The sequence below is a fragment of the Ixodes scapularis genome, unplaced genomic scaffold (assembly GCF_016920785.2).
Source record: "Ixodes scapularis isolate PalLabHiFi unplaced genomic scaffold, ASM1692078v2 PGA_scaffold8__174_contigs__length_109621045, whole genome shotgun sequence".
In the NCBI taxonomy this organism is placed as follows: Eukaryota; Metazoa; Arthropoda; class Arachnida; order Ixodida; family Ixodidae; genus Ixodes; species Ixodes scapularis.
In genome coordinates this window covers 77,859,330-77,882,773 of record NW_024609883.1, presented here as the reverse complement: position 1 = coordinate 77,882,773, position 23,444 = coordinate 77,859,330, and the positions used below count along the sequence as shown (strand labels likewise).

Below are 23,444 nucleotides of genomic sequence, written 5' to 3'. Positions count from 1 at the left end.
GCAAACCCGCTTAATTCGAACATGCTCCAAGGCACGAAGCAAACCCGCTTAATTCGAACATGCCCCAAGGTACGAAGCTAACCCGCTTAATTCGAACATGCTCCAAGGCACGAAGCAAACCCGCTTAATTCGAACATGCTCCAAGCCACGAAGCAAACCCGCTTAATTCGAACATGCCCCAAGGTGCGAAGCTAACCCGCTTAATTCGAACATGCTCCAAGGCACGAAGCAAACCCGCTTCATTCGAACACGCTCCAAGGCACGAAGCAAACCCGCTTAATTCGAACATGCTCCAAGGCACGAAGCTAACCCGCTTAATTCGAACATGCTCCAAGACACGAAGCAAACCCGCTTAATTCGAACATGCTCCAAGACACGAAGCTAACCCGCTTAATTCGAACATGCTCCAAGACACGAAGCTAACCCGCTTAATTCGAACATGCTCCAAGGCACGAAGCAAACCCGCTCAATTAGAACACGCTCCAAGGCACGAAGCAAACCCACTTAATTCGAACATGCTCCAAGGCACGAAGCAAACCCGCTTAATTCGAACATGCCCCAAGGTGCGAAGCTAACCCGCTTAATTCGAACATGCTCCAAGGCACGAAGCAAACCCGCTTCATTCGAACACGCTCCAAGGCACGAAGCAAACCCGCTTAATTCGAACATGCTCCAAGGCACGAAGCTAACCCGCTTAATTCGAACATGCTCCAAGACACGAAGCAAACCCGCTTAATTCGAACATGCTCCAAGACACGAAGCTAACCCGCTTAATTCGAACATGCTCCAAGACACGAAGCTAACCCGCTTAATTCGAACATGCTCCAAGGCACGAAGCAAACCCGCTCAATTAGAACACGCTCCAAGGCACGAAGCAAACCCACTTAATTCGAACATGCTCCAAGGCACGAAGCAAACCCGCTTAATTCGAACATGCTCCAAGACACGAAGCAAATCCGCTTAATTCGAACATGCTCCAAGGCACGAAGCTAACCCGCTTAATTCGAACAAGCTCGAAGACACGAAGCAAACCCGCTTAATTCGAACATGCTCCAAGGCACGAAGCTAACCCGCTTAATTCGAACATGCTCCAAGACACGAAGCAAGCCCGCTTAATTCGAACATGCCCCAAGGCACGAAGCAAACCCGCTTTATTCGAACATGCTCCAAGGCACGAAGCAAACCCGCTTAATTCGAACATGCCCCAAGGTGCGAAGCTAACCCGCTTAATTCGAACATGCTCCAAGGCACGAAGCAAACTCGCTTAATTCGAACACGCTCCAAGGCACGAAGCAAACCCGCTTAATTCGAACATGCTCCAAGGCACGAAGCTAACCCGCTTAATTCGAACATGCTCCAAGGCACGAAGCAAACCCGTTTAATTCGAACATGCCCCAAGGTACGAAGCTAACCCGCTTAATTCGAACATGCTCCAAGGCACGAAGCAAACCCGCTTAATTCGAACATGCTCCAAGGCACGAAGCAAACCCGCTTAATTCGAACATGCCCCAAGGTGCGAAGCTAACCCGCTTAATTCGAACATGCTCCAAGGCACGAAGCAAACCCGCTTAATTCGAACACGCTCCAAGGCACGAAGCAAACCCGCTTAATTCGAACATGCTCCAAGGCACGAAGCTAACCGGCTTAATTCAAACACGCTCCAAGGCACGAAACAAATCCACTTAATTCGAACATGCCCCAAGGGACGAAGCTAACTCGCTTAATTCGAACATGCTCCAAGGCATGAAGCAAACCCGCTTAATTCGAACATGCCCCAAGGTGCGAAGCTAACCCGCTTAATTCGAACATGCTCCAAGGCACGAAGCAAACCCGCTTAATTCGAACACGCTCCAAGGCACGAAGCAAACCCGCTTAATTCGAACATGCTCCAAGGCACGAAGCTAACCCGCTTAATTCGAACATGCTCCAAGACACGAAACAAACCCGCCTAATTTGAACATGCTCCAAGGCACGAAGCTAACCCGCTTAATTCAAACACGCTCCAAGGCACGAAACAAATCCACTTAATTCGAACATGCCCCAAGGGACGAAGCTAACTCGCTTAATTCGAACATGCTCCAAGGCATGAAGCAAACCCGCTTAATTCGAACATGCTCCGGGCGTGCCCGCAGATTATTCTTTCGTTATGTCTGATGCGAACATCATCTGTTTTTGTGTGATGTATACGAGCAATGTGAGTGCAGATCTAGAACAAACGGCGAACACTTGGTTGAAGTTTTTTGAGCCCTGCCATTTACTAACCATGTTGAATTAACCTGAGACTGGGGTAGAGAAGAAACATCAAAACGTTTTGATGTTTCTTCTCTACCCCAGTCTCAGGTTAATTCAACATGGTTAATATTCACCAGCTCACCTGCACCCTTACGATTTTTTCTATGCCGTTTACTGACCGCTAAACTACTCGATGTATACGTTTATGGAGGTTCTCCGGTAAATATGAAATAATCACTACTATCCGAGACATGAAATTTCATTGTTTCTAGAAACAAACGTTTTGAGGACGTAGTTCGGTCGTTGTCGTCGTCATCGTCATCATCTCACCTGAAATATTTCCGAGTCTCCCTTCTCGTAGTCTGTGGAGAGCCCCGTGAGCATGGCAACCCTGGCGTTCACTCGATCCAGCAGCACGTCAGAGTCGGGGCTGATCCAGGCCACCTGACTCACACGCCCGTGGGACACCGTGTTCCTTGCCGTGTCCCGCACAGTCGCCCGCTCCAGCTGTCGAACAGAACCGAAGGAGGTGCCTTTTAAAGCACGAAATTTTTTTTAGCGCTAACCCCTCAGTTCCAAAATTTTGTTCGCCCGTCCGTCCGTCCGTCCATCTTTCGCTAAATTTAGCGGGGAAAGTGGCGTAACGTGACGTCACGTAGCGTCACGAGAGCTATACACCACGGGGAAATTGACGGCGCGCGACCTATGCGTAGACGCAAGTTTCCCCGCTCAATGTAGCGGGGGAAATCGACGTCACGTGACCATACAACATGTGACCTACACAACCATTCAGTTTCCCCGCTAAATTTAGCGGGGAAACATATCTCAAGTGACACACCAATATCCTCACCAATGCTCTCACCAGTACCCTATAAGACATAGGTAATGGGTGAGGAGATTGGTGTGTCATTTGAGGTATATTTTCCCGCTAAATTTATGGCAGCGAACTTCACGTTCAAGGTGCTCTAATGCATAAAATGCATATGCATTATAGCACTTTGAAGGTTTTTTTTTTTTTTGTTTTGCATTCAACGATACCCTGTAGCAGGGTGAAGAATAAAGATCAGTATGATTTACAGAGTGACCAAAGTGAGATTAATTTTACTATGATAATTTAAATAAAGAATTTCCCACAAATTTTACGATTGTCTATCATTTTGAATTTTCCGTATGTCTATCATTTTCTGTTTGTCTATCATCATGCTTTCTATTTGCGTTTGTTTTGTATGTAAAGCGAATAATCAGGAAACGAGAAAACTTTATTTAAGGCTGAACACGAGTAAAAAGAAATGCTCTTCTGAGCAAATCGGAGCTTTGAGCCTGGTTTCTATACTTCCACTCCGTTCGTCAGCTACGTAACGTCGATTCGCAACAAAATCTGAACGCAAAAAAAAAACAAAAAAAAAAAAAAACAAGAAAAGTAATGTCCCTTTGCAGTCAAGTAAAAGCTAAAAAAAAAGATAAAATAAATATTTCTTAACTGACTACCACATCAAGCTGTTCTTGTTCTAATATGTGACCAAGATTGCAGAAATAAAGAAATATTTTAATTTAAGTATACTTCGCATTTACTCCTTTTAACTGTACCGCGTTGTTGTTATCAGAAATCGGACGATTCGATCACTCAATCTGCCGTGTTGAAAAATACATCTATTGGTAAAGAATCATCATTTCCTAGCTACAGAAATTTAAAACAAATAATACGATTTAAATAAAATATATAGAACTTATTTGATTAAAACAAGTTTTTGTTCCTCCACCATGTCTCAAAGGCAAGCTCATGAACATTCTCCGCAATAATAATGGCCAGGGGCACAACTCCCCAAAAAGTTTATATATATATATAAAACTGAGAAGAAAAAAACCCTTAGTGAAAAACAGCAACAACGGACGATTTAATCTTCGACGTTTCGGCCGGAGTCCGGCCTTCGTCAGGAAGCTTCCTGACGAAGGCCGGACTCCGGCCGAAACGTCGAAGATTAAATCGTCCGTTGTTGCTGTTTTTCACTAAGGGTTTTTTTCTTCTCAGTTTTATACCCACGCCTTCGGCCTCCGGCCACCATGCCCGTTATATATATATATATATATATATATTTATATATATAGCATCGTGCTTTAATAAACACGATCCACTGCTTGTTTCGTGCTTATTTTTTATTGAAACGATTGTTGTGCTGTATGTTGTATGCGTGGTTTTGGCACTTTTCGTTTCAATCTTCTGAAGTCGTTTTTTTTCCGTGAAAACGCCGACACGAAAACACACGCGGTTAGAAGGAACGTGCTTCGCATTGTTCACAGGCGCCGTTATCATCCATTATCCGGTTCGCACTTCACACGAGGGCTTCGAATGACAACAACCCATTTCAAAGCAGCTGCAAACCTAATCTTTGCCGGAACGCGTGGGAGGGTGCTACTATTGGTCACACGCGCCTTATCATCCATCATGTGGTTTTGATGCCTGTTTCCTGGTCTTCTTTACTCCTCATTTTTATTGAAACGGATACTGAACTGTATGCTGTATGCCCGATTTCAAAGCAGATATGCTGTTTTGCTGGTTTTTTGCTTACAACGCCAACGACACGAAAATTTCCTTGGCTGGTAGAGGTATACAGCTTCGCTGCAAAAAAAGTAGTCTGCGCTGTGATACTGAGCATAGTGAAACGCGGAGTTTGTCGTTTTTTTAGAGCGCAGCTCTTAGGCGCCCGTTTCGGGCTTGAGCATCGTCGGCGTAGGCGTAACCGTGAGGTCACGTGACACCAGAAGGGTCACGTGACCTCAAGGGGGTCACGTGACCTCGGGGCCCCCGTGAGGTCACGTGGTCCGCCGAGGGTCACGTGTGTGGTGGCGCGGCTTTAGAGTGAATTCAGGCTTCCGTATGCATGCCTTGGCGCTCACCTGCGGATCTCCCATTCTGCGGAAAGCCTTGATCTCCTGTGGCCAGAGGACGTCGTAGAACTGGACCACGTAAGGGTTTTTGTTCATCTGTTCCACTTTAACGGGTCCAATCTTGAAGTAAGGATGGGGCACGTCGTACATGCAGAACAAATCTTTTTCTTCGCTCGCATTCTGAAAAAAAAAAAAAAAAAAAAAAATATATATATATATCTAAAAGGAAACGCGCAGGAAAACGAGACATTTAAAGGAAAATCTTTGTAGTCTGAAGTATGGTTAAGCTGACGATCTGGTGCGCACCACCTCTGTTCTTTAAAGCCTCGATGTAAGAGCAAGTATAAAAAGCACGATCTCTTTCAACGTGACTCGAGCACGAGTGACCAGCTTTATCGGGACGTCACGCGTTAAAGTGGTGAACTTAGAGTGCCTCATTGTTGCTCGCCGGTGGCGCGTTGCTATAGACTGGCGACATCCTTTACGAGGGCAACTGCCGCCTAGTTCGTACCGCGGCCATTACTTGCCTCCTGCCTTCTGACCAACGCTAAAAACAAACGTATATTTGATGGAACGCGTGTTGTTAAAGGTTTGCATGCGCGTCATTTCACTAGCGGCAATGCTCAATAACTGCGTAAACAAGTCATAAAGGCCTACAGAGGGTGGGAGGTAAGATGGCGGCTCCACTAGCAGACGAAAGAGTTGTCTCCACTCTGGGAGGTCTGCCGGCCAAGCAGCTTTGAGACACTCTAAGTGAACTGCGATTTTTTTTCTTCCCTAACTCGGATTACTGTTGAGGTTATGTGCTCCAGGTCAGATATTCGAAGGTATTGGTCTTGCGTGCTGTGCTCTGTAACGTAACTGCAGCCGCTGACAGCTTAACAAACGCAGGGCGGGGAGGGTTTAACAAGCAATAAGGTTTCTGACTTTGCTGATCAGAATGCTGAACAACGAATCAAAAAGCAAGGAGCGAAACACAAGCCTTGCAATTCTTAAGCTGTCAGAAACGTCACTGACAGTTCAAGTAATTCCGGGCGTTGCGTGTTATGTTCGTTTCCTGCTGTTTAATTTGCTCTACGGCGTTTTTTTTCGCCTAATGCCGCGACCAGATTGGGTGCAGAGCGATACTAAGACGCTTCCGACTCGCCACGTCTGGAGTTCCTTAAATTATCACTAATTCTAGACGATTTTAGGCTGCTGCTTCTTTCCATTCACTTAACTTCTTCACTAAGGTCGCACGACAGCTTATTGATCTCGTATGAACCGCGCAGCTTACTTTTCTTCCCCCCCCCCCGTCCCCGCCCCCCCCCCCCCCCCCCCCCCCCCCAACGGGGCTTTCCCCAACGCAGTCTTTTTTGCGTGGATTTGTCATTAGCGAGTTTTAGTAGACCGTGTTTTCCCCTCCGCTAAGCTCTACACTACCCGGAACTCTACAGCAAAGGCCGTGGGCGCGCAGGCGCAGTGGCGGTTTCTTCGTAGCGGAGGCTAACGTAGAATTTTGGACTAGTTGGTATTTCCTGACTAAGGGACACGGACAAGAACAAGAAGGTAGACGAACAAGGCGCTGCGGGGTTAGCGGAGAGGGAAACATGGTCTACTAAAGATTTTTTTTAGAGGCTGCGAAGATCGGTTAGGTATAAAACAGGGAGTATGCTTGATGTGGCTCAAAAGCTGGTTCGCGATAAAAGCGTCCATGCCCAATACTACCTAAGAGCCCTGGCTTGCCCATGACGTCATCTCTAGTGGATTCCCGATCCACTCCAAGCGGCACACAGGTCTATCTACCCGCGTCGCCGCCATGCGGCCGACGCGTTTGCGTCTTGGCGTCGCTGCGAGCAAGCGTCGCGCTGCTGGTGAGACGCCGCGAAACGCGCTGACGGCGACGCTGACGCGAGCTAGACGGTTCTGCGTGGATCCACTAGTGATGAGGGAAAGGAGCAGACTTTGCTTTTTTGGTGGTATGCCAACAACGTCTTACCCGAATCTTCTCTCCTCGGCAAAGTGCGCTGAAGGCGTCGGTGTATCCTCTCCCAGCATTCTGCGGTGTTTGGGAACACGGCACTTCGGCGCCTGATCAGGAGGGACATAAGCGTGCAAAGAATGGTTCACACATTTGCGTTCGAACGTGTAGGCTTGTACACTCATTTACGTTTGGGTGTAAAGGCCGGTACACACATTTGCGCTCCAATGTGAAGGCCTATTAACAAGTAGTAAAGTGGTTAGTTGGGCGAGTTGGTAATGATTGAGCATGGCTAAAATTGCGCACAAATAGAAAGGTACAGAGAAGAGGGAAGAGAGAAGAGACTTTGTCTCTTCTCTCTTCCCTCTTCTCTGTACCTTTCTATTTGTGCGCAATTTTAACCATCCCCTATTAACAAGTTTGCGATTGAATGTGAAGGTCGATTCACGTCTTTGAACTGGGATGTGAAGGTCGGTTAACAAATTTGCGGTTGAATATGAAGGCCGGTTCACAGATATGCGCTTCAGTAGGCAGGTTCGCACATTTTTGTTTTTGAATGTGAAAGTCGGTTCACCCATTGCGCTTAAAAATGAAGGCTAGCTAACAACTTTGCGCTTGGGTGTGAAGGCCGGTTCACATGTATGCGTTTGAGAAGACGGAGTTACACATTTGCGTTTGAATGTGGAGGTCAGTTGACAGATTTACGTTTGAATGTGAAAGCTAGTGAACAAATTTGAGCTTGAATGTGAAAGCCCGTTCATACATTTGCGTTTGAGAAAGCGGATTCACACATTTCTGTTTGTGAATAATGTGAAGGCTAGTTAACAAATGTGCGCTTGAATGTAGAGGCTAGTTAATAAATTTGCGCTGGAGTGTAAAGGACGGTTTACACGTCTGCGTTTGATGCAGATTAACACACTTGGCTTTGAGTGTGAAGGCCAGCTCGCACATTTGCGTTGGAGTGTTGAAACAGGTTCACAGAACTGTGTTTGAGTGTGGAGGCGTATTCACACATTTGCGTTTAAGTGTGGATGCGGATTCTAGGCCTAAAAACAACAAAAAAAAAAAAAACAGTCTGCACTTTAACATTGAGCACGGTGAAATTTCACGCTCAGTGCTGCAACCCAGACTTCTTTTAAAGCTGCTTTCTAACGTAGCCTCCAATTCCAAAGTTTTGTCCGTCCGTCCGTACATTTCTCGCTAAATTTAGCGGCGGAGCTGAATTGGCTCAGGTGGCCTGACGTCAATCGATGTCACGTGACCTGTACACCAATTCACTTTACCCACTACATTTAACGAGAAAATTGGCCTAACGTGACCTGACGCGTCACGTGTCCTCTGCGCCCAATTTAGTTTGCCCGCTATATTTAGCAGTGAAATAGAAAACCATGTGACCTATTCACCCAGCTTCTCCGCTCCGTGTAGCGGGAAAATCGAAAAAAAGAAAGTTCGTGTTTACTCCTCGCAACGACGGTTTAAACTCTTCTAAATAATTTTAAACGATCACACATTAAATACTGCATTTCATGTATTATATAGGATTACAAAGATAAAGGTCGCTTCCATTTTTTTTTAAAGTCTAAGCATACTTTCAATTTAGCCTCATCATTTTCGGAGGCAGAGATCGGCTCTCTCAAGTGTTTTGCAGGAAAGTGGACGCTCCATATTTCTTAGAGTGAACAGCGAATGGCGTCCCTTTTTGTCCGACGCCATGTACTACATACGCCAAACGAAAAGTATCACTGATATTAGAAAAAATGCGAAAATAAGGCGACTAAAATCGGCTGTAAATATTAGAAATAGCTTACGGAAATATCCCCGACGACGCTCTGCAAAGAAGCATTAGTGAAGTTAATGCAAGCGTGCCGGCGAGCTGGCTAAAACTGACATTCTTAACCCTGGAGAGTGGAGAGATAGAGGGACAAAGACAACCCGTGTTGTCCTGTCCCTCTGTCACCCTACTTTCCAGGGTCAGAAATGTCAACCGTTTGTGCAGATTAACCTACTCGTTTCTCCGCATACACAAATTTTCAGCAATAAATTAATTAAAGCAAATTAAGCTAATCTTGTTGCCAGAACAATAAGCAGCGATTGAAAAACGTCGCAGGTCATGACCTAAAGAATATAACAAAAGACACGTTTAATTACGTCACTCCACAATAGATAATACAATTTAGGAGTGTACGAATTTGTTCTTCAAATGTCTAGATAAGTATGACTTAAGATGAAGTCATGGTGGTGATGACAGAACATAGTGCATAATATTGTTTTTCTCAAAGCACCAAAGAAATTTTTTTTTTCAGGAAAATTGAGGGGAATTGACTCAAACTTATTTGTGGCCGACATGAATGGATATATGAGAACCATGTGACCCGAAAAGCGTGTACGCGAACAAAAAAAAGCGCCAACGTTCCTGAATAGACTGTATAGTATGTGTATGCTTCTTGCTTTGTGGTCGACCCCTTGGCATTCCTATCGGTTAATGCTGCCATTTCATTGCCTGCAGAGCGATTATAAGAAAGCCCAGAACTCGCTACGCTTAGCGTTTCGGGCGACTATAGCGACTATCAGCGACTAGATATAGGCAACAATTTCTAATCCCTAGTATGCAGTTTCGTGACCTTATCAGATTGCTTACTTGGCGGACAAAACTAAGTAGAATGGAGTTAGCGATGATGGAAAACTCATCGGAAGAAAACTGAGCTTTGGTCGGAAGCTCGAGATTTCCCGCGCCCGCAAAAACCATGCAGGTAATTAAGCCGGAAAGATGTGTATAGTCACTGCGAACGAGGGAAGTACTCCAGGGGATGACAAAATGTCACAATTACACCTATGAAAATACGATATGCCCTGGAACAATGAGCAAGCAAAACGTGCACGATCAGTTAACCTGCGCACACAACATTTTTTCAGTTCCGGTCACAATCTGAGCTTCGACATTCTCTGGGATCCATCCGCTCTTCGACGTAATTGGTAAGAAGAGCGTTCAGAAGAAAATCAACGACGGGTCTTTTCTTCAGAGTGAAGAGCAGACGGCAGGTTGGTTGCTCTGTGGCGCCCACAACAACTGCCTCGACCCTTTCGCTAAGGTTATACGCGGAGAGCAAGACGTCTGCCTCTTCCACAACACTTGCGGTGACGTCACAACGCCGAGCTCTGATTGGCTAAGGTTCAAAGGATAGCGGGTAGACCTCAACGTTACTAAAATACTCGGGGAGGAACTCACCCTTGAAACCAGGACCGCTGGCGTCCACCGAGACCGAGCCAAATACGATAACAGCGTCACCCGTTAGCGACGAGTTGAAACATGAAAGTTGCTTTATATGGCTACTGCTCTGAATGTTCCCAGAATACCGAAACTCCCAAGCTCGAGGTGCCAAGATGGCTGCTCAACTTTTCTTCTTTACAGTGGTCACCATGAGCTTTTAGAAAACATGTTTTTTGCGTAAAAACAAATGGAAAAAACATCTTTTTGTAGGAACTTTTATGGAAGATTAGTACAGAATGACAGGCGCATGATGTTTTCTGAAATCTTTAGTTTACAAGATTTTGCGCTACAATTAATACTTTTTTTTTATACAACCATGTCTTACCGATGATTTCAGGTAGCGTGTCCCGACCTAGGTGCGTCCTAACTTTGGTAGTAACTCGCGGCGCGGCCGCTTGGGAAATGGGGGTGGCGTCCTTGAAAGCCCCGTAAATGTTTCGGCGCCAAAAAGGCCCATTAAAGCCAAAATAGAAAGGTCACATTGTACGCTATTGAAAGCGGTACTCCCGAATTAATACAAGCCGCAGTGCAACTAACTCCCCGAGCGGCCGCTATGGGAGAAATTGCGGCGATGCGATAGCCATTAGGGGGTTTTCGTAGACCGCGTTTCCCCCTCCGTTAAGCCCTCCGTAACGAAGAAGTTGCTACTGCGCCTGCGCGTCGATAGCCTTGCCTGTAGAGTTCGGGTACCGTAGCGGATTGCGGAGGGCGTTGCAGGACGGCGAAAACCATCTACGAAAAGTCCCTATTAGAACGGTTCTGGAGTACGAATCGGTGCCACTTTTTCAGAGCGGGCTCTATGGCAGTTTCCCAACTGAGTTGTTCTATACCGTTGATACCCATCAGGGTGGCTAGCGCTGGGCGCTTTAAATCCGTGCTCCGGAACGCGAGAGTTTGACGCTCCTTCCACTAAACGGACAGGAGTCCTTCCGGAGACTGACACTCGAGCGCGCTATTCGTGCACCGAGAATCTCTCGGAGCGCGAGTGACTTCTTCGCGCTCCGTGACGTCACGTAAACAAACAAAATGGCTGCGCTGCTGTTGAGACTGTCGAGACGAAAGGCGTAGCCGGACCGCTGCCCATTTTCTGTTGATTAGTGCTTAATACAGCAGGTAAAAAAACGATTTGATTTGAAAGCCAAGACAACAATTAGCGTTCCGAAAAAATGTTTGTTCGTGCATCTCGCCTGAAAAAGAAAATCATCTATCAAACGGTAGCGTGCCGATAGCACAGCGACAGAAAAGTTGTCGAGATGAGGATTCGGACCCCTCTGATCCCTTTTATAATGTTTAAACCAGCGAATAAATATATTTCGATTTGAAAGCCGAAACATCAGCGAGCGTTGAGGGAAATGTTTGTTCGTGCGTCTTGCCTGAAAACAAACTTATCTATCGAAGGGTAGCGTGCTGATATGTCGGCGACAGAAAAGTTCTAACGAAAAGACAGTCAGACCGCTGCCCTGCTTAGATTCCTTAGCCCCAGCCGCAGCAAATAAATATACTTAGATTGGAAATCCGAAACACCAGCTAGCGTTGCGGGAAAAATTTCTTCATGCATACCGTCTAAAAACGAATTGACGTGCTATCGAACGACGGTGTGCCGGTATCGGCGTGGCTTCCGTCTCGCTGCGAGACGGAACCGACGGAACCTCGGAATCGCTGACAAATTTGAGGGTTTCCTGCGTCGACGAGCGGGTTCAAGAATGTTGTCTCTAATTTAAATCGGTACAGCATGCATGGTCAGTAAATAGATCGGCCAAGGTAACCTTCCACATATGTGCACGAATCGAATCTTCAAAACTTTCAGGAATGTTAAATCGTTTGTAGAAACTTCATAGCGTCGCTGCCTCTTTTGCTTTAGACTCTGCCGCTCCACACGGGCCTAATAATTCATCTTCGAAATATTTTCGGCTTCTGCCACCCGTATTCACGGTAGGAAGGAGCTCGTGTGGCTCGTCGATAGTTTTTACCGTGTTCCAAAACTTACTCGATCTAACTCTAGGGTAAAGGTTGTTATCGAAAACCTACCCGCGTCCAGCGTTTCTCCGTTTTTATTGTCACGTGACATAATCCACCAGGGTAACTCGGATCCATTCGAGTAGGGTTGGGACGCAGCCTTAGTGTGTCGCGCTCCTGTACCCCATGCGTCGTTTGGTTGCTGCGCTCGGAGCATGAAACTCGGAGCGTCGGAGTAGGAGTAAAGGAGCGCGGACTTAACGCGCCCATCGAGGTCTACCCACTATCCTTCCAATCAGAGCCAATCAGAGCCAATCAGAGCCAATTAGAGCTCGCCGTCCTGACGTCACCGCTACCCCTGCACAAGAAGCAGACGAACTTGCGCTCCTCATAGTCCTGGACAACGAAAGCAACGCAGGGCATGGTTTACTATGTTCTTTTATCCATCTTCGGAATCAATTCTTAGGCCTCCATAATGGCTGATGCCTCAACATAATAGGCCCTTTTCAAGAGTTCGCGCCATCTATTAGCTGCTGCTCCAATTATCCTAATTCGCCATTTGTTTGTGCACGTACCGAGCATATAGGGGATACCAGGACTGCGTCAGCGTTCGACGACGACTCGGATCAAATCGCACGACTTTTGTGCACGAAATGGCGGCGGACAATGTTGCTTGGTGAACTTTTGAAAAAATGAAAGACTTTTAGAATTCTATGTAATGCCGATATTAGAGCGCAGCTCTTGAGGAGGAGGATGGAAGGGTACGCAGCTAGGGGAACTTACCAAGAAATTGTGGTACAATGTCCCAGTAAATTCCCCCGCTAAATTTAATGGGAATATTTCCCCGCTAAATATAGCGGAAAGAATCGCCCGCTATATTTGGCGAAAAAATTTACCCGCTAAATTTAGCGAAATTTAGCAGGGAAATTTCCTGCCAAATTTAGGGGCCGTGTGACATCACGTGTGACGTCAGTATGGGAAACGTCCCATGATGCAACGCGGCGTTACGCCGACGGCGACGGCGACGCCGCTGAAGCCGGAAACGGGCGCCTAAGAGCTGCGCTCTAAAAGGGTCTATTGGCAGTGGAACGACAGTGGAATGCTCAAAGCTCGCTACGCCCAGCTGTTCTTATGCAGTCAGCAACTATCATCCGTCATTAGCGAGGTGGAAACTAAATCACCTAAAAGTAAAAAAAAAAAAAAGGAAAAAAATGTATAAAAAAGTAAAGAACAATAAATATGCTCACTCATATCGCTGGAGCGTTCCTCCTCGTTCCGTTGCTGCTCCTCCATCTAGGCGAGATTGTATGTATCAGAATCTTGAAATCGCTTAGAACTCGCGTTTTCACACGTGGCCAGGCATATTTTATACATTCTTTTCGAAGGTTCACTTTACAAGCCAGGCTCGATTACCCTCTCGTATATTACAACCTCAACCATCCCTGCTGAAAGACTGGCAGTATACCTGATATAACATTTCGCGTACAGGATGATTCAAACACTTGCTACCGCTTACCACCAACTGCCTTAAAAACTCTAGAATTTGTTTTTACAACAGGACATATTGGCGCCAGCTATCGGGCAGCCGTGGTACACATGGCAATTTCGTGTATTTCTTTTTGGCGCATCATTCTTTTTTTGGCTTGAAAGTAAAACAAAAACAAACGTGACAATCTTTTATAGTACGCACACTTGATCTCGAAAATAATGCAAAACCTTCGCTCTGGTGAAATGCAGTTTCAGGACAACCTAATAGATGGCGCCATCGTGCAGGTGTGTTCTTTCGTCGTACGGTATCGCAAGATCTCGGTCGTAGGCAAACGCAAGTGTGCGGACAAACAGATGTCAGTTGCTATTTGTCCCAACGGGTTAGCTGCTTGTTTGTTGCGGTTTAAGTGAAACTCGTTTTATTGCTTTCGTTTATGCACAATGAATGTAGCTCCCCCTTTGAGAAATCAATGCCGTGGCTCAACGGGCATTACAATAGAAGCCACTAAAGGGTCGATGGAAATGTCTGAATACCGTCATTAGTGAAAACGTACAAAATAAATAAAAAATTAAAATATAGAAATAAGGAAACAGATATAATAAAATGTCAATAAAAAGAAAGTAACTCACGAATCATGTTTGGAATTTAAAAAAAATATTCGAATCGCTCACCAGTTCTAGGCTGCTGGAAAGATAGGAATGGATGGACCTCGGCGTTATGGATGGTTGCTTCTCGAAGTTCACTTTGGTCAAGGCTTCCTGAAACCACTGCGTTGCGTGTTCGTAGTCGGCTTTATTGTAAAGCAATTGCCCGAAGTAGAAACAGTCCCTAGCTGGAAGAGGAGGAGAACAATGAGTCCGCAAAATTTACAAACCCGTGCGCAGCGAAGCTTGATGTCTGAATTACTTGATCGATTACAGCAATCGAATCAGGCCACAGACCACTCTGACTTCTTCATCACGTCATTTTGACAGGAATGGGAATTCGATTGCTATCTTTGAGCCTGGTAAATCCCTCCTGTTCATGGAAGAACTATTCAGCTACTTTATATCTGGTTCTCTATCCGGTTTACTTTCGGCTTATCTTACATAATTTGTTTTTCTAGTACAGATTGGGGGGGGGGGGGGGGGGTGTAGTTGCAGAAGGCACAATACTTGACCATAGGTCTCATCGGTGGTTCACGTCTCAACACCGCGAGCAAAACTGATTGTCAGAGGGAGCCTCGAAAACAGTTCGTCGTTCCACCCCCCGATTGAGAGAACGCACCTGAAAGATATGCCATGGACTGGTGCCCCATGATAATGCCCCTTGTCAGGTCAGTGAGGTTGAGCCTGTACGTTTTCTGCAGACGGATGAGGGCTTCGCCAGCGTCCACCAGATCCGTCTGCCTCGGAAACGTGTCGTTCGACTCCATCATGAGCCGCTCAATTTCTGAACATAATGGGGAAAGAAAAACAACAACAAAGACACATGTCAAACAATCATAGAACTCGGCCACACTATGCGGGCGAAAACCCGAGGAAGAAGGGGAGACGAGAGCGCAGAGTGTCGTCCGAACGCCGAGCTCTTGTTGGTACGATCAGGGGGTAGACGTAAGCTAGCTGTTGTTGTCCTCACTGCACTCTCCGAATTCGTTCGAACGCGGAACTCCGGCGTCCGGCGTTCGCGTTCGAACGCGTTCGAGCAGTGCTGTGGAGACAAATGAAGCTTAGCTTGGTGTCTCTCTCGTCTCCTCCTCTCCCGGAGTTTCTGCCCGCAACACCGTTTCATATTAAGCTCGACCGTAGTCAACGGCACAATCCAATGGGCACATCAAGCAGCGTCAAAAACGTAAGTCACTGGTCCTTCTCTGAACATAATTGGTTCAGCGATAGTAGAACAAGTACAGACACATGACGAACACAATGTTGGTCTTCTTTTGACGGTGTTTGATTTGTCCCATCAGCTTGTTGCATCGGCTGCGTCTGGACGTAATGCAAAACGAAGTAAGCAGCCGATACACGAATGCAAGCGCAGCGTGTCGAATCGAGATATTACGATATTGATTGGGTAGGAAGAGGAAGAAACAGAGGGGCTGGGCGCGTGTGATTGGTTCTCTTTCGATTCGATCCGCTGCTGTCCCATCCATGCGAACGCAGCAAGTGAGCACGTCCAAAGCACACGCTCAGTTTCACAACACAGACTGGGTTTTAGGTCGGCAGATATACTGTATTTACTCGAAAATAGGTCGAACCATATTTATTGGACCCACCGAGAATAAATTTAAAAAAAAAATAATTCAAATATAGGTCGACCTTTTTTTTTGTATTTTTAACACAGGGGACATTTTGGGCAAAAGGAAGAAACAAACCTTTATTTACATCACTCTCAGCTAAATCACGGGGCGATGCCAAAAACTTAATCACCGTCAGAACTTCTGGGCATGTCATCGTCGTCCGAAGCTTCGTCAGCTTCGTAGACATCCTCGCAAATTCGCAACAATACTTCACTGACACCGTTGTAAAACGACAAGAAACGAAAAAAGGTGCGAAGCGAGGAAAGAAGCTACAAAGACGCAAGCAAAGCCGCCGTGTCGCCATGAGCAACACGCGAGCCGAGCCGCCTCAAGCAACTAACAAAAACATCTTTTTTTTTTTTTTTTTGTTTAGCGAGGATGGAGGGCAAAGTGCATCGCGCATCGCGTTCCTCTCCTTCCCCATTGCCCAGCAAGGGGAACACTAGAGGCGCGATGGCGAAATCCGACGTAGGAGCGGTGCGCGCGATAGCGGCACCAGCCACCGCGGGCGGGCCATTTCTGTTGTTTACCAAAAGCTTTTTGAAACAAGAAGCGGCGCGGCTCTACGGCAAGCCGGCTCGGCGACTCGATAGCTTCATGCCTCCGGTAGCGTCGCAAAATTTGGTCGCCAATGGAGGTCGAAATTCTTTGGTCCCAATTTCCGAAAAAAAAAAAAAAAAAAAAAAAGGTCGACTTATATTTGAATAAATACGGTATTTTCAGCCTCGTGACTCGTCAAACTCACTACGTAGATTGGGGTGATTGGCTCGCTCAAGTGCGTTGCTGGGAGGTAGGTGCCTGAGATTTCTCAGAGCGTACGGCTTGAAGGGCGACCTTTAACCTACGCCTTGTTTAGAGCGACATGTTCCACCATGTTAAAATGTTGTTCACCTTTCTCCGCGCTCTTAGTTAACAGATCCTCACTTCATTCGGATCGAGTCATTAGTTAGTCATCGACTTACTCACCTAGCCAGTCAGGTTCCCTGAACTGGTTGACGATCTCGTTCCAGTCCACCGAGAGCCTCTTGATGGTGGTGTAGGCGTCAATGGGACTAGCTGTGCTACTTCCGAATAACTCTTCCGAAGACGTCAACTGCAAGTCTTGCGTCGCGGTCGTTTGGTAGTAGTCGTTCAAGAAACTGCGATCAAGAGACGATCATCATTGTGTCCTGGTTAACACTCCAAAGAGTCATATTGGAACGTGGGGAAACTATTGTATACACATTGGCATTTTACCAAGTTTAACGCGGGTCTAGGTTTCATCAGAATATCGAATCACCATGGTGCAGATGCTCCCGGATGCCCATCGTAGCTTTACGTAATTTGGAAGATGCGTGTTTTGCAGTCTTCACACAGAGTGAGGTGTTCAGGGGTATTCAGTGATGCGACAGATCTCCCCAAAAGTCGGAAACATTTAGAGTCACTGCATGATCGCCGCCAGCTTAAGAAGTGAAGGATGCGACTTATTAGGGTCACGCTTCTTGCTTGGTGGTTTGTTCTTAGACGTTCTTATCTTCGCGATCTCGTTAGTTCGTGCCGCACGATAATAAGATGCCCAAAATTCTCCGTACCCCGCGTTTGTTAACCTGCCAGCAACGGAAACTTACGCACGAAGCTGAAAAAAAAAAAAACAATGATAGAGAAACTCGCATGATCGGTGTGGAGACCTCCTACATGATACAAAAAACAAAACAAACAAACAAAAAACCTCGGTGTTTGCTGCAGGCATGATGTCAGAAGAATCTGAGGACACGCCTCCAGCATATTTAAGCATGTTTGCTTTAAACATTTGTATGCTTGGAAGCAGAGCCGTACCCAGAAAAATGTTTTTTTTTTTGGGGGGGGGGGAGGGGGGGGGGGGTTTCGGGTACAACGGTGGCCATTTTGAGAGTGTCTATTGTCTTATTTTCGCCTATGAATCATGTGCATCGGTGGCATATAATGGAGAGTTACAGCAAACCGGAGAACCGGTCCCGGTTTGGTACCCGGTAGCCGACCGGCGCCACTGCGCGTGCGCAGAGGTGGAGATTAAAATCGGCTGGCTGCCAGTGCACCGACCAGGGCCGTACCCAGAAAAAAATTTCGGGGGAGGGGGGGGGGGGTCAGAACCCCCTAACCCCCCCCCCCCCCCCCCTCCCCCCCTGGTTACGGCCTTGCTTGGAAGATGTCTGCAAACGGTTCGAAGCATGTTTGCGTCATGCGAAGAAAAGTGCAGCAGGGAGTTTCAGGGAACCGTTCTTGCCCATCCGATACGGTACGATGGGCCCTCCGGTATACGAAATGCTACTCTGTTACCGCAGAAAAGACTCGCTCATGCGTAGTTCCTACCGGAGGGCCCATGGTACTGTATCAGAAGTGCCAAAAACGGTTCCCTAAAACTCTCTTTTGTGTGACCCATGTCACCGAACCGTTCTTAAAGGAAAAGATACACGCCTCAAATAGTGTCTGCGGACAGTCTTGATGTGAGGGCAGCGTGATTGCGTCTTTATGTAAGCTACTCTCGGTGGCCGACTCTTCACCTTCTCAGGTAGCCCAGCTTGGTCTCCATGCGGTGAAGGAAGTCTCCGACCTTGTAGGCCAGCCTCCGCTCCAGGGAGACCAGGTCGTTCATGTGGGACACCGACGAGAAGATCTCGTTGGTCTGTCCGGCTCCGATGAGGGACACCAGCACCAGGGAGAGCAGGAGCCGGCGCCGCATCGTCGGCCGCTGACGGCCAGCGTCCGCTTGGAGCGCTGCAGGTCCCTGCCAAGAGCAGAAAACGTGAGTTCGATGCGTTCTTCGTTGTGCACAGACGACGTTTCATCATGGCCAGTGTCGCGGCGCAGACGGTATTTTTAGGTATAGACATTATTTTCAGCCTCGCCGTTCGCGAAGCTGCACGTAACTCGCCCATTCTTATATTTACCAATTCCATTTCATAATCATCCATTACTTGTTAACGTAGGACCGAGGAGGCAGCCGGGACTTGTATGCACGGGCTTCTGCCTTTTGGATGCTTTCGGCCCAACGGACATTAATTTCAAACACTTTCACATTCCCTTTGACTTTGACTTTAACTTTGACTGTCCCAAGTACTTCGAGGGAAATATAGAAGCTCCAAATTTCTAGGAGTGTATCCGTTCCTTGTGATTTGTGGTCTCCGATTCCTAGTATGGGTTGATTATCACTCTAAGTAATCTGGGGCGTGTACTTTCTTTCAAAGCACTTGGTAGAGCCAATCGTTGCACATTTTCAGCTTCGTTGTTCCTCCGAACCTCCTCCAAAAAATTCAGCGATTGACTCTACCAAGTATACTTTGCGGGGAGTATAGATGCTTCAGATATCTCAGAGTACGTGTACAGGGCAACCGAGCTATAGGTTCACGCGAGGCGTCGTAGTGATACGCAGGGAGTCGTAACACGATCGGTCGTACTTAAACGCAGATGTCTGAACAAGCTTCTAGAATAAGCCAGAAGCAAAAGATAAAAAAAAAGAGTATACAAACTTGATCATGCTGACAAAGAAGGCGCCGCACTGAGTTGTTCCACTACTGTTTTTCTCTCTCTCTCTCTCGAGAGTCCCCTTTGCGATCATTTAAAATATGAGGCGACATCATTTCCCCCAAAACAGCTGAACAAGTGGCCCAATATTTGTTTTTGAAATTTCGTAAAAAATAAAAGAGTAACGAATAATAATAAAAAACAAATCTTAATAAATTTGTTGCGTGTTAAGGACACTGACATTTGATCCAGTGGCAGTTCTTCGGGTCCACTACGAGGACCCAACTTTTGTAATCAGAAGAAGCGATTTACTCTGTGAAACGTTCTCGAAAGTTCAAACATACTGGGAGTTTTTAAAACTAATAATAAAGAATGAAGGGTAATGTTAAAGTTTATTGCATGTTCGGGACAATACAAGAATAGCCTGAGAAACGTTTAACAAATCGGTAAGATAGCAAATATTCGAGATTAAGTACGAGTGCGGATCAGTAAAGAATTAGAAAAATTGTGTTTATGGGATGGCTGAATAAAGTTTGTTCTAGAATAAAGTTTATCCTCTGTCTCTATGGGATGGTTAACACAGAAGCTACGAATTAGTGTAGGATAAAAGTTAAGATAGGAAGACCGGGAGCGAGGGACACTTAAAAATGCTATAAAATAACTTTTTTTTCTCTTTTTTATGTTCGTGCAGGCGTAACAAACTCTCTTTTTTGATAACGAGCACGAAACATGCCTCGGTTTGCTTATGCGTTGGCGCCTGAAACAATTAAAGAAATGGAATGGTGCGACTCATATTGCTGTTTCCCCTTTAACAACGTTTGCCCTGGTTAAGGGAGGATCACCCTTTTGCATGCGAGGCGTAAAGTTACACGCCATTGACAAAACCTTTCGCCGGTATAAAGAAGAACAGCAAGACTCTATATAGGCAATTTATTCGTTCAATATCAGGCTGGCTGGCACGGCAGAACAAATACCGCACCGTACAAGTAAAAAAAAAAAAAAGAAATGATAGTCCACTTTTTTTGTCAAACACGGAGGCATCCATAACCGGCTGACAATACCACATGAGTCAATTTAACCGTTGGACGCTCGAAAGGACCAAATAAATTAACGCACCCAGCTGAGATTTCTTGCGAATGTGACGGAAGGTCACTCTGTAAAACGTGTATCAAGATTTCCCAAACATGCACCAAAATTAAAAAAAACAAAAAAAAACAATGCTTACCCAAATTTAAAAAAAAAGATCTTTTTTTGTTTGTTTATGGCGTCCGTCTGATGTTCGTTATATATTCGCGCATTTGTACGAGCTTTCTCTGTCTAATTCGACTATTATTAGGATATATGACACATGTCGCATAGCACTTCATTAGAAAAAAAAAAAAAGAGCAGTGGAAAGACCCGAGGAAACGTACTATGAAAGTGCCTTAACAATCTCTTTACTCCGGAGACGCGCCCTTACACATTGTCAAGGACCGACCTTTCTCGAAAGCTGCGTGCGCACTTGCCCCAAGCAGCCTGCAGACAAACTGCCTAGTCAACAGACCGGACCGAAGACAAAAAAACTAGCGCCGAAACGAGGACACTGAGGACGACGTCGAGTAATTATTCCTAATCCCCTCTGACACTTGCCCTCAGTGCGTACGTTCCGAGTTATTAACGCCCCTTGTTTTGCTCAATGCGCTGCGCAATTGCAAAGCTAATACGCCTCCTCCAGCAGGTGTTGCGCGGCCCCTGTTTTTTTTTCAGTTAGACAAGCGGGTCAGACAGCGCTCTGCGCGGTTGCGGCTACATCTCGAGTCGCGGACAGCATTTTGGGGCTGTTTTTTGAACGAGCTAATGGTAAATTTTTTTTTTAATAGTTTTTTTTTTTTTTTTACTTTGGATATAAACTACGCACCCCCGAATGCTCAGTTTCTGTCCAAATGTAGAGCTAGCGGTCCTGACCAGAGGCCAAAATTTGAAAAGCTTCGCGTCGCGCAATTACAAAGTTATAACCAATTTTCTGAAATTTTCAGTAAGGGAACGCTTACCCTTGGAGCCCGCGAATACATGAAGACGAATGGCGAACGCCACCAGGAACACGCTTCATTCTGATAACGTTTGAACATAATGATGAGCTGTGAAACTTTGCCAACTGGTCACAACCGCTTTACTCTTTGACAAATCTCTGTGTCTATGAATGGACGCGCGCTTGAGAATCTTGAGGGACCATCAAGGCTGTGCACGCGGGCTCCTCATTTTTGAAATGCCACAGAAAGGTCTGCGCGAGTATTCCGGTGATACGTTTGGGCAGAGACTGAGCATATACGGAGAGATGCGTAGTCCACCTTTGCAATGAGAAAATCAGTCCTATTTTCTCCCAAGCACCCGATATTTATAACGTCTATGCGTAAGCTTGCAAGGTATATGTTGACAAATTCAAATCTTCATGAAAAGCCTAAACGCCTTGGTCCTAGGTGTAAAATCGGACTCACAGACTCGGACTTTTACAGACTCAGCCAAAAATACATACTGCGTATACGCAGTATGTATTTTTGGCTGAGTCTGTAAAATATGAGGATGCGTGAATATTTCTCAGTTTTGTCTTAGGTTGTTCGAACATACTCGCGGACATACCTATAGTGTTCATAATTATAAGTCCAAGTTTACTGTGGAAAAGTGTACTAAAAACAACAACGTATTTTCGTTTTAGAAATGAACAATGCTAATGGGGGGGGGGGGGGGGTCGGTTGTTGCCTCTTCTGTCACAGTTTTAGTTTTTGATATGAGCAGGCGTTGTACACAGGGCTACACAGCACAAACAAGCGATCGCCGGTTTTATTCGTTCTTAATATTAGAACGGAAAGACTGTCGTTAATTCGATGTTTGATGATAAGTGTGTATACTTTATCCCGTACTTTGAAATGGGCTACATCATTTTTTATTTATTTAACATACTTCAAGTCACCTGGTAAGGGCATTATATGAGGGGAGGGGATACCAAATTTGATAACACAAAATACATCATGCAATAACGCATTATTCCACACACGAAATAAAAATCATATCAATCTAGATTTAATGAAAAAACAACGACAAAGCAATGTCGTTAAATACAATACAAAAAAATTCACACGCACACATGCATCCTTCATGAGTACCGCAAAGTAATAATTCACATGATGTTTTGAGTATTGTTCTATCTGTAATTTCCACAATATTTGAAGGCCGAGTTCCACTCGGAATGACAACCTGCAATAGGGAGTTGAGAAATTGGTTCGTACGACATTTTTGTAAGCGAATATTACAAAAATGACCGAATCAAAAAAAAGAAGAAAAAAGCGATAAGGGGCGAATAATAATCGTTCCTTGTCGAATCAAGCAGTGGTGAGGACGTAAAATATTAATGGTCAAGAATTATAAAATATATATACAATGGGTAATTTATTGTGTTATATATTTACAAAAGCACCTCAAAATTGCGAAAACTTACGCAACATGGAAGATGATTACACAATTAAAGCATACGTAAAATAGATTACAGTAAAACATGAGTACAAATGAAAGAAAAGAAGCAACACCATGCTGATTTTTTCAGAATCTGCAAGAAGTGTTTATAACTGGCAAACTACTCGTCTGTTAAGATGTGCCAGTTTTAAGCACACTCAAAAGTTTTACCACCTTAAGGGTGTTACAAGGCTGGTCTAGAAAGTTGCATCCATCACTGGACCCTTTCAGAACCGTTGTTTTTAAGAGCACAGACTCTATAATTGTAAAGTAGGATATTGAATGAAATCACCTTTTCTTTTTTTGTTGAAGGGTGTAAAAAGGCCACTCCAGACACTCGCGTGGCATCACCCGTTCAGCACCCTCGTTTTGTGTAATACACCCTTTTTAATCGCAATATAGGGCTCTCCTC

The 23,444-nt window shown here is 45.6% G+C and overlaps 1 protein-coding gene across 1 annotated transcript in view; it reads right to left on the bottom strand.

Annotated features, from left to right (window-relative positions):
* Nucleotides 1–23,444, bottom strand: part of LOC8024820 (prolyl 4-hydroxylase subunit alpha-2) — a 90,493-nt gene that overhangs the window by 5,241 nt on the left and 61,808 nt on the right. The window contains exons 2-9 of the mRNA XM_029975635.4: nt 18,586–18,809; nt 17,033–17,205; nt 15,058–15,222; nt 14,463–14,623; nt 13,550–13,595; nt 7,097–7,188; nt 5,128–5,298; nt 2,563–2,739 (exon numbers count right to left, since the gene is read on the bottom strand). Coding sequence (XP_029831495.4) covers nt 2,563–2,739; nt 5,128–5,298; nt 7,097–7,188; nt 13,550–13,595; nt 14,463–14,623; nt 15,058–15,222; nt 17,033–17,205; nt 18,586–18,764 — 1,164 coding nt within the window. The 5' untranslated portion in view covers nt 18,765–18,809. The remainder of the gene's footprint in view (nt 1–2,562; nt 2,740–5,127; nt 5,299–7,096; nt 7,189–13,549; nt 13,596–14,462; nt 14,624–15,057; nt 15,223–17,032; nt 17,206–18,585; nt 18,810–23,444) is intronic.